This window comes from Mustelus asterias, chromosome 6, assembly GCF_964213995.1.
Source record: "Mustelus asterias chromosome 6, sMusAst1.hap1.1, whole genome shotgun sequence".
NCBI lineage: Eukaryota > Metazoa > Chordata > Chondrichthyes > Carcharhiniformes > Triakidae > Mustelus > Mustelus asterias.
In genome coordinates this window covers 3,503,886-3,520,654 of record NC_135806.1, presented here as the reverse complement: position 1 = coordinate 3,520,654, position 16,769 = coordinate 3,503,886, and the positions used below count along the sequence as shown (strand labels likewise).

General features: G+C 45.6%; 1 protein-coding gene across 2 annotated transcripts; it reads right to left on the bottom strand.

The window, feature by feature from the left end:
• Positions 1-2,698: 2,698 nt before the first annotated feature.
• Positions 2,699-15,077, bottom strand: klf4 (Kruppel like factor 4). Of its 2 annotated transcripts, none has more exons than XM_078213912.1 (5): positions 15,009-15,077; positions 8,767-8,890; positions 7,675-8,422; positions 7,418-7,576; positions 2,699-3,620 (listed from the first exon to the last, which is right to left on the bottom strand). In XM_078213912.1, exons 2-5 carry the CDS (start codon positions 8,866-8,868, stop codon positions 3,445-3,447), a joined length of 1,185 nt encoding a protein of 394 aa, XP_078070038.1. In that variant the 5' UTR covers positions 8,869-8,890; positions 15,009-15,077; the 3' UTR covers positions 2,699-3,444. The 2 variants fall into 2 exon arrangements, with proteins under 2 accessions (XP_078070038.1, XP_078070037.1); XM_078213911.1 differs by lacking the exon at positions 15,009-15,077 and adding an exon at positions 9,458-9,703.
• Positions 15,078-16,769: the final 1,692 nt, after the last annotated feature.

Genomic DNA, 16,769 nt, shown 5'->3' with positions numbered 1-16,769 from the left:
AACTTTGAAACAATAACTGTTTTGCCCTCTGCACAAATTCTGCCCCACTTGCTAGGCACGTTGACAATCAAATCAGGCAATTTCCATTTGGCTGCAGTGACATTAAATCCTTGCATAAAAAGATAATTTTAAGAATGCCACTTTCCTCCTGCCCCCCCCCCCCCCCCCCCACTATCCTCCCCCCCCCCCCCCCCCCACTATTTTTCCGTTAAGGTCACTGAGCTGATTACTCACACCAAATCTTTGGCTCACTTTGTACAAGCGTATCTTTAAATAGCTTTCAGATATTGCAACCTATATAAGCAGAATCCACGGTGAGGAAATATTCCAGTCATCAGGCAGAAATTAAATTAACCCCGGGACATCATATCAAACTTATTCTTGCATGTTTTCCATTGTAATTTTGAGTGGATGTTAAAGATCTCAGCCTTTAGTTTAAAGAACATAAGAACTTGGAAATTGAAGCCATTCAATGCTTCGAGCCTGCTCCACCATTCAAGAAGGTGATGATCTTTTACGTCAGCTCCACCTTTCTGCCCTATTCCCACATCCCTTGAATCCCTTAGCTGTGAAAAATGTATTCACCCATATCTCGAACATACTCAAGGACTGATGAGATGGATGATGACAATACCACTACAGCACTGCCTCCCCACAAATAGGGCTAAGGCGGGAAAGTGAAGTTGATGATTATAGCAGATCAGCTGTGACCTCATTCAACGGAGGAAAAGATTCGATGGGCTGAATGACCTACTTCCTTATGTCTTATGGATGGAATCTCCACAGCTCTCTGGGCTAGAAGATTCCAAGGATTCACAATTCCTCATCTCAATCCTGAATGGCTGACCTCTTATTCTGAGGCTGTGGTCCCTTGTTTTGGATGCCCCAGCCTAGGGAAACATCATCCTAGCATTGACACTCTTAAACCCCTTAAGAATGTGATGTTTCTGTAAAATAATCTCTCATTCTTCTGAACTCCAGTTAATATAGGCCTAATCTACTCAATCTCTTCTCATTGGAGAACTCTCTCACCCAGGGATCAGTCTTTGTTGCACTCCCTCTAATCATAGAATCCCTACAGTGCAGGAGGACATTCAGCCCGTCGAGTCGGCACCGACCACAATCCCACCCAGGCCCGATTCCCGTAACCCCACATATTTACCCTGCTAATCCCCTGATACTAGGGTCAATTTACCATGGCCAATCTAACCCACACATCTATATGGGGCGGCACGGTGGCACAGTGGTTAGCACGGCTGCTTCACAGTGCCAGGGACCCCCGCATTCAATTCCTGACTTTGGGTCACTGTCTGTGTGGAGTTTGCACGTTCTCCCCGCATTTGCGTGGGTTTCCTTCGGGTCCTCCCACAATCTGAAAGATGTGCTGGTTAGGTGCATTGACCCAAACAGGCACTGGATTGTGGCGACTTGGGAAATTTCACAGTAACTTCATTGCAATGTTAATGTAAGCCTTACTTGGGACTAATAAATAAATAAACTATATCTAAGGTAGATACATCCCTTTTTAGTGAGGGAGACTGAAATAATAGTACCCCAGCTGCTGTCTCACCAAGGCTCTGTACAAATGTACTAAAGCAAAATACTACAGATGCTGAAAATCTGAAATACAAACAACAAAACACTGGAAATACTCAGCAGGTCAGGCAGCATCTGTGGAGAGAGAAACAGAGTTAATGTTTAGCTTCAAGTTGAAAGGCATCAGCTTTGTCATTCCAATGCTTTCTGGTTGTTGTGAGACTTCAGTATTTGGATATGCTCAGATCCTCTAATTCCAGATTTTCACCATTCATAAATGATTCTACTTTTCCATCTATCCTTCTGAAATGGATAACTTCACATTTCTCCACAATCTGCCACATTCTTCCCCATGTCCATTTCTCTTTGCAGATCATAAACTCATAGAAACCCTACAGTGCAGGAAGAGGTAAATGATTTATTAAATTAGATTTAAATTAGCTGCTTTGTTGGGTTTTGAACCTGTGTCCCCAGTGTATTAGCCTGCGTCTCTGGATTACTAGCCCAGTGATGTTAGCACGCCACCCCCGCCTCCCCTATATAAGACAAGCGGGGGAGTTCTCCCTGGGGCTCTGACTAATATTTATCCTCGAACCATCATGAGGCAAACAGATTTATCTGGTCATTACCACGTTGGTGTCTGTGGGAGCTTGCTGTGCAGAAAATCAGTTGCCGATCTTTGTAGATTACGAGGGAGGCTACACTTCAAAAAAAGTTGTTCATTGCCTTTGAAGCATTTTGGGTCACGGTGGGATTGTGAAAAGCACTATTGAAAGGCAAGAGTTTTTTTTTAGAATGTGTTTAGTATGTAATAATGGACCAGTGATTTGGTATCTTAGTATATATTAACTTACAATATGTACAAATGTAGATAGATTTCGGACAGTTTAAACATTTTACAGGATAGTTCATCCTGACATGATTGACAGCGGCATAGACAATTGTCTCGGGCTGGAACACGCAATTATTAGGATCATTTCACTTAATAAATTATCGATTTAACCCAGAAACACTAATTACTGGCGCCCTCTCCTCTGAAAAAAACTTCTAAGTGCCTAAGCCACTTCTTTTTTCAGGAACAAAGGCTGAATTGCCTGTCACCTTGTCTCTGTCCAGGATCTCTCCACACTGAGAATAAAATAAAGCAGCTTCACCCAGCAGTCAAGATACAGACATTTTTAACTTTTATTACTTTTTTCTTTTTCCAAAAAAAACACTATATTCAAAATCCAAACGGCAGAAAAAAATGTTACTCCTTATTTACAAATGTACAAAACCGTCACATAAAATGTAAATTAGATAAAAATATCGTGTAGAGTATAATATAGAAATGCAATTTGTTCCGTTGGAAGTATAGAATACAATAGAATGACATACAGTTATTGCACACAACCACAGAATGATATTTAGCGACTTGAACGAGATACCGTTACCTGATCTTTGGCAATACCTTGAATCTGGCGTTATCCAGTGGCAGGATTCGTTGCATAGTTTTCTTTTCAGCTTCTGTACCTCTGAGAGATAGTCAGCGAGCACCGTCACAATATGGCTTCTTTTAAAAAAAAACATTTATGTACCTGAACTCCCCCTTTTAAAAAGGAAAAATAAAGTTGCTGGCATTGAAAGTGAAATCATCCCGCGAGTTTGTGAAGGCTCGCGGACAATTGCAGGGAGCCTGTTTTTTTTCCAACCTCCTGCCCCAGCTCCAATCTTTCTGTGGCTACAGACAAGGGTCATTGGGGCCAAACGCTCCAGCGAAGAGATTCCACTTCCAGACCATAGGCATACTGGGGTAAGTCAAAGTCCTCCGCATGGCCCCAGGGTATAGTACACAAGGCAGCAACTCTTTCTATTTACAGGTTGTAGACATGGAGCAGTTTCTTTTTGGCTTTTTTTTTGCTTGCTTGGCTACAGGTGTCTCTTCATGTGCAGAGCCAAGTGGTCAGACCTGGAGAAGGCTCGGTCACACTTGTGGCACTGGAAGGGTCGGTGCCCCGTGTGTTTCCTGTAGTGTCGAGTCAACTCGTCAGAGCGAGCGAATTTCCAACCACAGCCTTCCCAGTCGCAGTGATAGGGCTTCTCACCTAGAACACGGAGACACAGCTCCATGGGTCAAAACTGCCGGCTTGGAGAGGCAGACAAAGAGAGAGAAAGAGAGAGAGAGACAGAGATAGTGAGAGACAGAGGCAATGTGTGTGTGTGAGAGAGAGAGAGCTAGTGAGAGAGACACACAGAGAGAGAGAGAGAGACACACACACAGAGACATACAGAGAGAGAGACACAGACATACACACAGAGAGAGACCGAGAGAGAGACACACACAGAGACATACACAGAGAGAGAGAGACTGAGAGAGAGACACAGAGAGAGAGAGAGAGAGACTGAGAGAGAGACTGAGAGAGAGACACACACAGAGACATACACGGAGAGAGAGAGACTGAAAGAGAGACAGAGAGACTGAGAGACATACACACACAGACACAGAGCGAGAGACAGACAGAGAGACAGTGAGAGAGAGACAGAGAGAGACAGTGAGAGAGACAGACAGAGAGAGCGACAGACACACACAGAGTACAACACAGAGTACAACAGAGTGTGACATCAGAGAGACAGACAGACAGAGAGAGACAACACAGAGCGAGACAGAGAAAAACACACACAGAGCACAACATAGACAACAGCGAGAGAGAGACACAGACAACACAGAGAGAGACATAGTGAGACAACAGAGAAAGAGAGAGAACACACAGAGAGGCACACGCACAAAGACGACCCAATAATTCCTTCCATTATCTCTGTCATTTCCCCAAATGAACACCTGCACTGACACCCTTAAATTGTGCGGTATTTACAATCTAATCTGTTCCGCACCAACAGAGAATGCAGCACCAAAACGCTTTTCAAGCAGAAGATTCGAACACCATCATAAGGAATAGGAGCTAGGAAAGACCATTCAGCCCTTCCAGGCGGCTCTGCCATCCAATAAGATTATGGCTGAACTGATTTTCAACTCCACTTTCCTGCCCCCCACCCCCATAACCTTTGCCTTCCTTATAGATCAAAAATCTATCAAATTCCATCTTGAATATATCCAATTACCCAGCATCACTGCTCTCTGGAGAAAGAGTATTTCACAAATACCCCTCAGAGAAAAGAAATTCCTCATTATCTCAGGGAGCCTAGATTTAAGATAAGGAGCAGGAGATTTATAGGGAATTTCCGGAAAGGGGGTGGTGGGAATCTGGAACTCGCTGCCTGGCAGAGTGGTAAAGATGGGAACCCTCACAACATTTAAGAAGCATTTAGATTAGCACTTGAAATGCCATAGCTTACAAGGCTACGGACCTAGAGCTGGAAAATGGGATTAGAATAGATAGGTGCTTGATGGGCGATGCAGACATGGGCTGACAGGTCTCTTTCTGTGCTGTAAAACTCTATGGGGGCAATCTTACCAGCCGTTCACACCACATTCCTGCTGCAATGAGGTCGGAGAACCTGGCGTTCAGCCAAATCTGTGTTCCCTGCAGCGGAATGGGAAAATCCCACTGCCCTGAATGGCCATAACATTCCAGCCTATGACTCCATCTCCTTCTTAAACGGGAGACCCCTCATTCTGAAACTGTGTCTGCTACTTCTAGATTCCCCCGTGAGGGGAAACATCCTCTCAGCATCCACCTGTCAAAGCCTCTCACGTTAAGAACGTAAGAACTTGGAGCAGGAGTCGGCCATCTGGCCCCTCGAGCCTGCTCTGTCACTCAATAAGATCATGGCTGATCTTTTCATGGACTCAACTCCATTTACCCGCCCGCTCACCATAACCCTTAATTCCTTTACTGTTCAAAATCTATCTATCCTTGCCTTAAAAGCATTCAACGAGGTAGCCTCAACTGCTTCACTGGGTAGGGAATTCCACAGATTCACAACACTTTGGATGAAGAAGTTTCTCCGCAACTCAGTCCTAAATCTGCTCCCTCTTATTTTGAGGCCATGTCCCCTAGTTCTAGTTTCACCCACCAATGGAAACTACCTTCCTGCTTCTATCTTATCTATTCCCTTCATAATCTTATATGTTTCTATGAGATCTCCCCTCATTCTTCTGAATTCAGTCTCTCCTCATAAGCCAACCCTCTCAACTCCGGAATCAACCTAGTGAATCTCCTCTGCACCCCTCCAGTTGCAGTATATCCTTTCTCAAGTAAGGAGACCAAAACTGTACACAGTACTCCAGGTGTGGCCTCACCTGCACCTTATACAGCTGCATCATAACCTCCCTGTTTTTAAACTCCATCCCTCTAGCAATGAAGGACAAAATTCTATTTGCCTTCTTAATTACCTGCTGCACCTGCAAACCAACTCCTTGTGATTCTTGCACAAGGACACCCAGGTCCCTCTGCACAGCAGCATGCTGCAATTTTTACCATTTAAATAACAGTCCATTTTGCTGTTATTCCTACCAAAATGGATGACCGCATATTTACCAACATTGTACTCCATCTGCCAGACCCTCGCCCACTCACTTAGACTATCTGTATCCCTTTGCAGACATTCAGTGTCCTCTGCACACTTTGATCTACCACTCATCTTAGTGTTATCTGCAAACTTTGACACACTACACTTGGTCCCCCAACTCCAAATCATCTATGTAAATTGTAAACAATTGCGGTCCCAACGCTGATCCCTGAGATACACCACTAGCCACTGATCGCCAACCAGAAAAACACTAATTTATCCTCACTCTGCTTTCTGTTAATTAATCTTTGTGTTAGGATCTTACATGTTTCCATAAAATCTCCGCTCATTCTTCTAAACTCCAATGAATATAGACCTTTCCCTCATAAAACAATCCCTTCATCCCAGGTATCAGCCTGGTGAACCTTCTCTGGACTGTTTCCAATGCGAACATAACTTTCTCAAATTAGGAGACCAAAACGGTACACAGTGGCTAGGTGTGGTCTCACCCAATGCGGTGTAATTCCTAACCCTTGGACTGAACTTTCGCTTAAACTCCGGGAATATTGAATGGGAACACCTCACACCTCAAGGAGTGAAGTCAAATCACATGCACGGGATACTGGGGGGAAGATTTATTTTAAAATTACATTTTGGGATTAATATTTTGCCTTCAATTGTGAAAGAGTCAGTCAGATATTCGATGGGAAATGGTGAATATCGTTTCTAAAGACGGAGAAAGGAGCTTGCCGGGTCTCAGTAAACAACATAGAACCATGGAAAAGCTACAGAACAGAAGGAGGCCATTTGGCCCATCTTGTCTATGCCAACACTGGGCTTAGTTTACACAGGAACAGAGGCGAATGTTTTCACTCTGAGAACTAATTATAGAATGATACAATCCCTACAATGTTAGAAGGAGGCCATTCGGCCCATGGAGTCTGCACCGATAACAATCCCACCCAGACCCTATTCCCGTAACTCCACGTATTTACCCTGTTAATCCCCTTGACAGTAAGGAGCAATTTAGTCTGGCCAATCCACCTAACCTGAACATCTTTGGCGTTATTATGGATTACAACATCGATATTTTCACCGGCACTTCACGTGGGATCAATATTTGCATGGGACAGAGAGAAATAAGATTTATTCCCAAATAAAGGAGAGTTTTCGGTCTCGCCTCGCCCTACAGTGTAAATATCTCCCACTTTCTAAGCCTTTTAGCTTTGACAAAGGGTCATCTGGACTCGAAACGTCAGCTCTTTTCTCTCCTTACAGATGCTGCCAGACCTGCTGAGATTTTCCAGTATTTTCTCTCTTGGTTTGGGGTCTATCCATCCTTGCCTGACCAGCAGTGCAAACAGGAGACTATCCCACCTGCCCCAAGACACAAGAAGCAAAGTCAGGAGGGAGGGAGGGAGGTGATGAATACCTGTGTGTGTCCGCAGATGTGCCTTGAGGTGAGAACTTTTGGTGTAGGTCTTTCCGCAGCCCGCATAGTCACACGTGTGGGTGGCGACCCGCTTCCTGGGCCACGATCGGCGCCCCCTCCGCGGCTTCTCCTCTTGAGTGAAGGCCGAGGGCAGGAGCTCTAGAGGTGGAGAGGGAGGGGAGCGGAGGGTCAGCAATGTTCCTTCAACCCGACTGCCGAAACTTTAATGGATCTTCAAAGAATAAGACAAGACTGACCTTGGTACTGGATGGGCGGCTGCTCCGGGAAGTGGGGGAAGTTGGCAGGAGGGGGTAAGCCCTGTTGTTGGAGGGGGAGGCCGGCCGCTCTCTGGTGAGCCAGCAGCGGTGTGGAGGAGCGGCACTGGCGGCTCAGCATGTCCTCGGAGGCCACCCTGCCGGGGAAGGAGGTGTGCTGAGCCGGCCGCCCCCTGCAGCCCTGCCTCTGGCTGCTGTCCCCCGGCACCGACACCCCCCCACGTCCCAGTGTCCTCGGGGAGGGAGCCGGGGGGCTCAGGCTGAGCGCCTCCTGCTTGATCTTGCGGCAGCCCTGCGGCAGTGGGTGCTGGGCTAGAGGAGCCTCCATGCCCGGGGATGCCTTGGCCAGGTTGCTGCTGCTGTAGTCCCCCGCCTCGGCCGCTGTCCTCACCACGAACCTGCCGTGCAAGCTGCTGAGATGGCAGTAACTGGGGTCCAGGTCCGGCCTCAGCAACTCGGCAACGAAACTGCCCGCAGTCGGCGGGCCCTCGCCAATTTCCGTGAGGTTGTAAGTGGCAGCAGAATCCCTGTGGTACATGTCCCCGCCACTGCACTGGGAGCTGGCCAGAGGGCACTGGAAGCTGCCACTGGACTCCGAGTTCATGGTGTTGGACAGAATAAAGTCCAAATCTAACAGTTCACTCAGTTCCTCATCTTCCCTCCGGAATCCCAAATTCTGACCCTCCGGCTCGGCGGATCTCCGAAAGCTTGCCATTTCTTCCTTCCACCTCTGGAAGAGAGAGAGACACAGTTTTAGTTTCATTGGATGGCCCCATATTTAAATATCACTCCACACGCACCGAACAGCCAGTCATTAGCATCAGACATTGGCTCGAGAATCCTCAAGAGAAATCCGGTCCAGTCCAAAAAAATAAATGAATACATAGCACAAATATTGCAATGTGTAAATTCTCCCCATTCTCAAACAGCAATATCCTTCCCCCATCACACCCACAGCCCAACCAGTGAGGAGCAGCGCAGTCTGCACCAGCACTTGTACAAAGTTTGACTCTGAATGGGAACTGGGGCGAAGGGAGTGTGGGATAGGAGGAACTGTGAGCTGCCTCTACTTACAGTGCACGCAGTGTGTTGTCCCGCCGACCTGTCCACACTCCTGTCGCTGGAGCCGGTGGCGAATGTGTTTATGGGGGGGAGCACCGTCCCGCTGAGAGCCATGTCCAACTCAGTGTGAGGCCGCCTGCACAGAACAACAGGCACATCAGAGAGACTCTCTCCCCCAGCCCGTCAAAGTCTCTCCCCCCCATTCCCTTGTCAAAGTCTCTCCCAGCCCCTTGTCAAAGACTCTCTCTCCCAGCCCCTTGTCAAAAACTCTCTCTCCCAGCCCCTTGTCAAAAACTCTCTCTCCCAGCCCCTTGTCAAAGTCTCTCTCTCCCAGCCCCTTGTCAAAGTCTCTCTCTCCCAGTCCCTTGTCAAAGTCTCTCTCTCCCAGTCCCTTGTCAAAGCCTCTCTCTCCCAGCCCCTTGTCAAAGACTCTCCCAGCCCCTTGTCAAAGTCTCTTTCCCCTATTCCCTTGTCAGGGTCTCTCCCCCATTCTCTTGTCAAAGTCTCTCTCCCAGCCCCTTGTCAAAGTTTCACTCCCCATTCCCTTGTCAAAGTCTCTCTCCCCCATTCTCTTGTCAGTCTCTCTCCTCCTGCCTCCAGTACATCCCGGGGTTCCGGGACACTTGCTCAGTGAGCCGCCGGGACCACACCCCTGTTTCACTCACCTTTATCACTGAAAAGAAAGTTGGGGGGAGAAACCTACCTCATTAAAGTCGCGTTGGCGGGTTAGAAAGCCTCTGGGTCCGGGGGAAGCAGCAGCTACGCTGGGCTCGGCTGGAGCATGGGGTGTGCTGTGTGTTGGTGCTGGAGGCGGCGTGGCCCTGCCTTTAGTCCGGGTGCGTGGGTACAGGGAGTGGGCTGGCTGGCAGTGTGGACACACAGGCTGGACATTCAGTGCGGGGAGGCAGCAATCCGTGCCCGCTGCTGCAGCCGCCACTCCGGCAGTGTCCCCCGGTAGTGAGGGAGCAGGCAGAGGGAGGGAGGGAGGGAGTGAGTGTCAGCTCCAGCCTACACCGCCCTTGCCTTATGAAATCTCCAAGGACCCGCCCCTGGCGCCGTTGCCATGGCGCCGCAGCAACAAAAATAACCAATTTGCCCGAGTGGCGGGAGGGGAGAGGCCGCCGATTGGGCGGGGACCCGCTGACGTCACAATGCCCCTCCCCTCTGCGTCACCGTGACGCGGAGCCGGAAGCCCAGCTTGTAACTATTTGGGAGCAAAACAGTAGCAACAGGAGCTGCCCTGCCCACTGTGTGTGTACCCGGGCATAGCACTGGCAGCTTACTAGCAACAAGCTGTTTAGGATAAATAACACAAAGTATCCCCATCCTCCCAAAAAAACAATAATTCAAAAGCTTCCCCCCTCCCCACTTTTCAAAAGCAGCCTCTTTTTGCAAAAAAAAGGAACTCCTATCTGTTTACATTTCTGTGTCTGCAAACTTTCCAAACTTTATAAGCTTTCCAAACTTTTCTAACTTTATAAACTTTTCTAACTTTATAAACTTTTCTAACTTTCCAAACTTTTCAAACTTTTAAAAAACTTTTCTGGCTGAGATGGTTGCGGTTGCAGTGTTTCAGATGCATTTTCTCTGCTCTCACCCTAAGGGTTTTGCTTGAGTCCTTGCTTTTTATTTAATTTTTTTTGCATTTTCTTTCTTTTTTGTCTTCAAGGGCGAGTCAGTTTCTCGGTCTAGTGGACAATATTGTGCAGCTTTGCAAATTTCCAAACGTGTGCGCCGGCCAACATAACATTATTCTCGGTTGTGTGTGCAATCTTTCTGAATGCGGATACTAAAAACATAATAATGAAAAAACAACTTGGGGCTGAATCTGCACCATTGACGCTTCCATTAAACTGAAGTTTCTTTGACGTTTCTGTCACGGTACAGTTTCCTTTGATGTTAATTTATTACTGATACATCTCCATGTTAAAATTAAAGGGAGACCTCAGTGCCAGATTACAGTTTACAGAGATGTTGGAGGGGAGGGGGGAAAGAGTTGGATTAGTTTTTTCTAAATAAAAGGTTGCACTGACGCGATGGGCCAAATGGCCTCTTTCTGTGTTGTGGGATTCTCTGAATGCCACCACCCTCATTCATTCAAGAGGATGCCAGGTTTAGTAATAGCCAGAGGGGGAGGGAGGGAGGGGGAACTGGTAACTGCTTCCAAAAGCAGGGACCTCCCTCTTTTCCTCTTCGGCTTCCGATATCAGTGATAATTGTTAACTTTCAAACACCGCTCTCTGGGTGGAAGAAAGCCGCACTGACGTCAAGAGCATTATATTAAATCCAGTTCAGTGTTGGATTGGCAACTGTCTACACTCGCCGCAGTATTTTCATCCCTTGTGCTTTCATTGTGGGAACTTCCTTATCCTCAGTGCCAACCAATGCCGCCCAGAGCAAAGCGGCAGAACCGGGAACTTCTGGCAGGTTGCCCGGCCTGACTCACACACACACTCTCTCACTTTCTTTCAACCTGTATTACGCTCCAGGCCCCTGGATTCCATAGAGTTCACCCAAAAACAATTAAAAGAAAAGCTTTGATCCAAAGGCTTCTTGACCTCCCTCCGCCCTCCAAAAGTGAGGCTTGTTACTGTTGCAAACGCGGAGACCGCTCCAGAGCGAGGGATGTGAAAACACCGAGTTAGTTATCACCAGACACGGCAAAACAATGTTCGGTTCAGAAAGTATCCCTGGCTTCATTCCATTGGTAAAACTTAAGAGTTTCTTAGAGGTAAACCCTACTGTCGCTGATTCGGAATTATAAATAACCCCGCTGCTTCCAGAGCAGCTTCTGACAGCTTTTTATACTCACAGTGCTGACTTCTACCTTTCCACAGAGTGTAAATGTTACTTAAAAAAACCTGATATTTAAATCTTTGCTTCTTTTTCTATTGCCGTTTTTAATTGGGACACAAGTCATTTCCGTATTATTCGCCTTATCCTTTCCCATGACGCTCGTTGTGTTTAGTGCAGCGTGGAGTTAGAATCCAGTGCGATTATGTTGCCTTAAAGAAACGGCATTGTGAATTCCAAGACCCCGAATCTTCCTCCGCCAGGTAACAGCCCCTCAGATATCCTCCACTCCAGGCACAGTAGTTTTATTGCCCCTGTTAGTACTTTTTGATTTGATCTGATTTATTATTGCCACATGTATTGGTTGGTATACAATGAAAAATATTGCTTCTTGAGCGTTTTCCAGGCAAATCATACCGTACATAGAGAAGGAAAGGAGAGGACGTAGTATTGCATTTTATTACATTTCAAAATCTTTTGTCCAGCTAAAAATTATACTGACCATTAAAAAAGAGACCGTGAGTGTATGGATATAGTATTTGTTATTATACACCAGTTATATCTTTGTAAATTCAGAAAGTATATTCAGCAGAGATAAAAATCTCATATCAATTTTAAAAGCAAACAGGTAGCCTTTGAAAATCACCTGCTTTAACACCCATGTTTTGTTGATAGATAGAAAATCTAGACATTTAAACTATTCGTATCTGCAAGACAATGAGATAAGACAGGAAGATAAGACGCAGAGAGACATACACATACATACAGTTTATTTCCTCATCCTAACCTGAATTATTTTTAAAAATGCATTGATTTTAAAAGCAAACAACCAACCTCTCATTATCCCTAATTGTCATCCATGTCCTGTTGTGAGTCAGAAAATGTAAACATTTAAATTTCTGGTGTTCATCAACAAAACAAAGAACAAAGAACAATACAGCACAGGAACAGGCCCTTCAGCCCTCCAAGCCCGTGCCGCTCCCTGGTCCAAACTAGACCATTCTTTTGTATCCCTCCATTCCCACTCCGCTCATATGGCTGTCTAGATAAGTCTTAATGAGTAGCAAACAGGGGCACAGATGGGGGAAAAAAAACAGAAAGAGTGAAACAGACAGGAATAGAGAGATGGAAATGCATTTCCAAGAACCAATCATAAATATCAACTTTGCTGTAAGCAGAAATCTTTCAAACTCTCACTCACCAATGCTGCCAGATCAGGTTGCCAGCTACTCAATATAGCCAGACAGACTGCCACTCTGCCTGTCTCAGGTTTCCAATATAGTAATGACAGATCAAAGAGTTCCCATTGAATAGAATATCCCGTAGTGCAAAAGGAGGCCATTTGGCCCTTCAAGCTTGCACAATCCCACCAAGGCCCTATCTCTGTTACCCATTGTATTTACCCTGCTAATACCCCTGACACTGTAGGGCTATTTAGCTAGGCTGATCAACTTAACCTATACATCTTTGGAGTATGGGAGGAAACCGGAAAACCCGGAGAAAACCCACGGAGGCACGGGGAGAACGTGCAGACTCCACACAGTCACCAAGAATTGAACCCTGGTCTCTGGCGTTGTGAGGCAGCAGTACTAACCACAGTGCCACCGTGCTGCCTGTTCCCAAAATATTCTTTATTAATGATTTAGTTTGTGTTACTCTGTCACTAAAAATCAATGGCCCTATGCTTTTTCCAACAAGGCAATATCAGTCCACTTTACAAAATAATGTGTCCTTGAATACAATAGCAATATCGTATGAAAGATTGCTGGTGTTGTATCTTATCTATAAAATATATTTAGGAACTGAAGAAAGATAGGGACTATACATTTGTTTAGGGACTGTGATGTGTTGTTTAGATGTGAGGTTTTCAGTTAAGGAAGAGTCCCAATATCAAAATGCTCCACCGGCGAATCTCTTTCAGTAAATAATTTCTCATGTGGGGGCTTCTCTATATTCAGTTGCATCTTGGGTAATAGAATTGCTCGGAGATCCTCATTCTGTTTCAAACATGTGATATAAAATAGTAAAATATTATCTTTAGTTAATGACCTGCATCTTGTTGGCATTCATTTTCTTTTAAATATTGTTTGATAGGAACAGAACCTAGTCCTGTACATCAAATCATCAATGTGGTCTCCTAGGAGCAACTGCTTACTTACCACTCTTTTTCTTTTAAAAGATGACTGCAAATGGATTTTAATTAAAAACTGATTTTAAAAAATTACAAATATAATGGAACATTTCAAAAGAGAATTCAACAGGAAGTTTTGAGTAATGATGCCTTACATTGCTGATTTTTAATATAACAAGTCTACTCGCTTTAACTATAGCTAGAATCCTCACTAAAACTATAACCAGACTCTACTGGATACTTTAGAAATTAGGTACCCAGGTGACTTGGGGAAAAAGGAAATGACATCTCAAGTAAGGAATTTATTTTCTAATTGCAGTAGGAGGCTTGCCAAACAATCAGCCAAAGTATCAATTGTGGTTGTTTGAAATTTGGTATTCTTGCATTTCTCCTGATGAGTGCCCGATGAAAAATATTCAAGTTTTGTATTACCCAAGTGACTGTTTGTAAATTTCAAGAAGCTTTTATGCAGTAAGTAGTACTATTTTTCCAGACATATTATGTATCATTAAAAGCAGCCTCTGTGAACAGGAGACAGTCCCACAATCTGTGGGTAGACCATCATCTCTGGACTCCAATACTGCACACAATTCTCACCAGCCCACTATGGTGGCCCAACCCTAGCCAATGGTGCCGCATCCCACACTAAGCTAGGCAGAGGGTAGCTACTGCGTGCATGTCACTGAGGGGTGTGGAGACACACATCTATCTCCCATCTGGGCATCAACTATACTGCTACCCAATAAACCTGTTGGACTTTAACCTGGTGTTGTGAGACTACTTACTTTGGTTAAAAAGGCAGGATTGAAGGACGAAAGAGAGGGAGAAAGACAGGGAGGTTTTGGGGAGGGAGTTCCAGAGCTTAAGGCTCAGATAATTGAAAGCCTTGCCACCAATGGCACAGTGGTTCAAATCAGGGAATCAGGGCAGAACAGGAGGCCGGCTTTGGAGGGGTGCAGGTATCTGTGAGTTGTGAGCCAGGAATATATTATGGAGCTGGGGAGGAGGGGGGTGGGGGAAGAGGGGGGTGTGGGGGGGGGGGGGTGGATTAGTTTTGGGGAGGGTCAAGGTTGTGGAGAGATTTGAAATTAAGGATGAGAAATTGCTGGGACCCATTGTACGCCAGTGAGCACAGGGGTGATGGGTGAATCTTCGTGTGAGTTAGCAGAAATGTAGGGTGACACAAAGTACAGTTAGGATGGTAACTAGTTCACCCACGCACACACACATACCTCCCTTCACTCCTTTGTCAGCTTGTGGTTTTATGCGTTACATGTAGCAATAAATTACAATTGAAATCTGTTGAAATCAAACAGAAAAGCAGACTCACTGGGAAGGAGGGCCAGCTTTTTTCCTGTGGTGGTGTGTCGAGTGTCTGCCTTGTCACACCTGGTGAGATTGTCTGAAGGTTTAGAGAGAAGAGTTACTCTCCTCTGGGCCACACAGAGATAAGCGTTGCGATATTTCTCATGTTAAAATGGACCCTATAAAAACACAATATGAAAAGACGACAGATATCAAGTCTAATAGTTGAATATTCATTATTAATCCAGCCGATTCTTCAATAAAATACAAATACCCGTCAAGTGATTGCATGCAAAGCTCCTCACTGTTAATAGGTCCATTTCAGTCCTGGTCCCGATTAAAAATCCTTGTTCAGATCAGTTTTTTGTTCTGTATTGAAACAGCAAGTAAAATCATAAATGATCCAGTTCCAGGCGGTGGGTGTGTTCCAGACAATAATAACAGCATGAAACAGCCCGGATTTCAGAAACATTTTAATATTGTAAGAACATATTTAGCAATTAAACTCGCACGCAAATTTGCACTCCAAAGATGTGCATGTTAGGTGGATTGGCCATGCCAAATTGCCCCGTAGTGTCCCAAGATGTGTAGGTTAGGGGGATCAGCGGGATAAATACTTGGGGTTACGGGAAACAGATCTGGGTGGGATTGCCCCTGAGTGTCAAGGGGATAAGGTGGGTTACAAGGATAGGGCCTGGGTGGGATTGTTGTCAGTGTAGGTTCGATGGGCCGAATGGCCTCCTCCTGCACTGTTGGGATTCTATGAAAAGCTGATAAATGCACTCAAACATATACACAGGATGTATACACACTCATTCACACAGGCAGCAGATACAGTTTAAGGCCTGGTTAATAAACACATGAGGGTGTACAATATGTTGGGAGAATGAGACCAAAAGCGATAGGAGGAGGCTCGTGCGGAGTATCAATGGCCCGAATGGCCCGTTTCTGTGCTTGAATCATTTAAATAAGTCCATGCAATACACCCAACCCACACCCATAAATACAAAAGTCAATATCTACCAAAAAAGAACCGGTAAACACACACAGAAATTCACTCACATTGCGAGTACCACACATGTCACAGTTACTCAGGTACGCAAGTCTCAGGTAAGCAAGAAAGCTGTTTGGGATAATGTTCACAACTAAACGCAGCTGCGTTTCATTTTATAGCCCTCGCTTCATTAACAGAGTCTATTGAAATGCATGATCCAGCCCAGGAGTGTCGGGGAAAAGGCACCCCTCACCCAGACATTCTGAGACAACTTTCTGAGAGAATTCGGTGATGTTTTAAGGGCCTTGTGGACGTTCAGTGAACCCGACATTGAGTTAGAAAGCCGGTGATACAAAGCGAGGAGTGTGCGTGTGTGAAAGTTCGTTCAACATTGACAAATCCAGCAACCCACCCCCTGAAATGTAACAGAGACTGGGGAATAGTGCGGGTGGGCCTTTAAATGTGTTATAGCCAGGCAATTTTAATCACGGACACACAAACACTGCCTTTCAAGATTGAGTCTCATTTCTACAAGACTGACTACTCTCCCTCTCTCTCTCCCCCGTCCCTCTTCTCTCTGCTCCTCTCTCCCTCTGCTCCGGGATTCCGCTGCTCCAGTCCTTAAATATCGCAGTTATTTTTAACTTGCTACGTAATTCTCAGTGTCGACAAATCCCACAACACAACTTTGTTTCCTCCAGCCCAGAGAGAGGCAAATGGAAACAGTGCCCGTCACCCTCAACACATGCCGCTGAAGTCAGGGGAAGAGAAAGCCAAATACACAACTTCCTT

What these genes read in the sequence shown, in the direction of transcription:
- klf4 (XM_078213911.1), bottom strand. An exon ending in GCCGCCCATCCAGTACCAAG is followed by an intron (nt 7,577 to 7,674) that starts GTCAGTCTTGTC and finishes CTCCACCTCTAG; the next exon opens with AGCTCCTGCCCTCGGCCTTC. An exon ending in ACATCTGCGGACACACACAG is followed by an intron (nt 3,621 to 7,417) that starts GTATTCATCACC and finishes TCCGTGTTCTAG; the next exon opens with GTGAGAAGCCCTATCACTGC.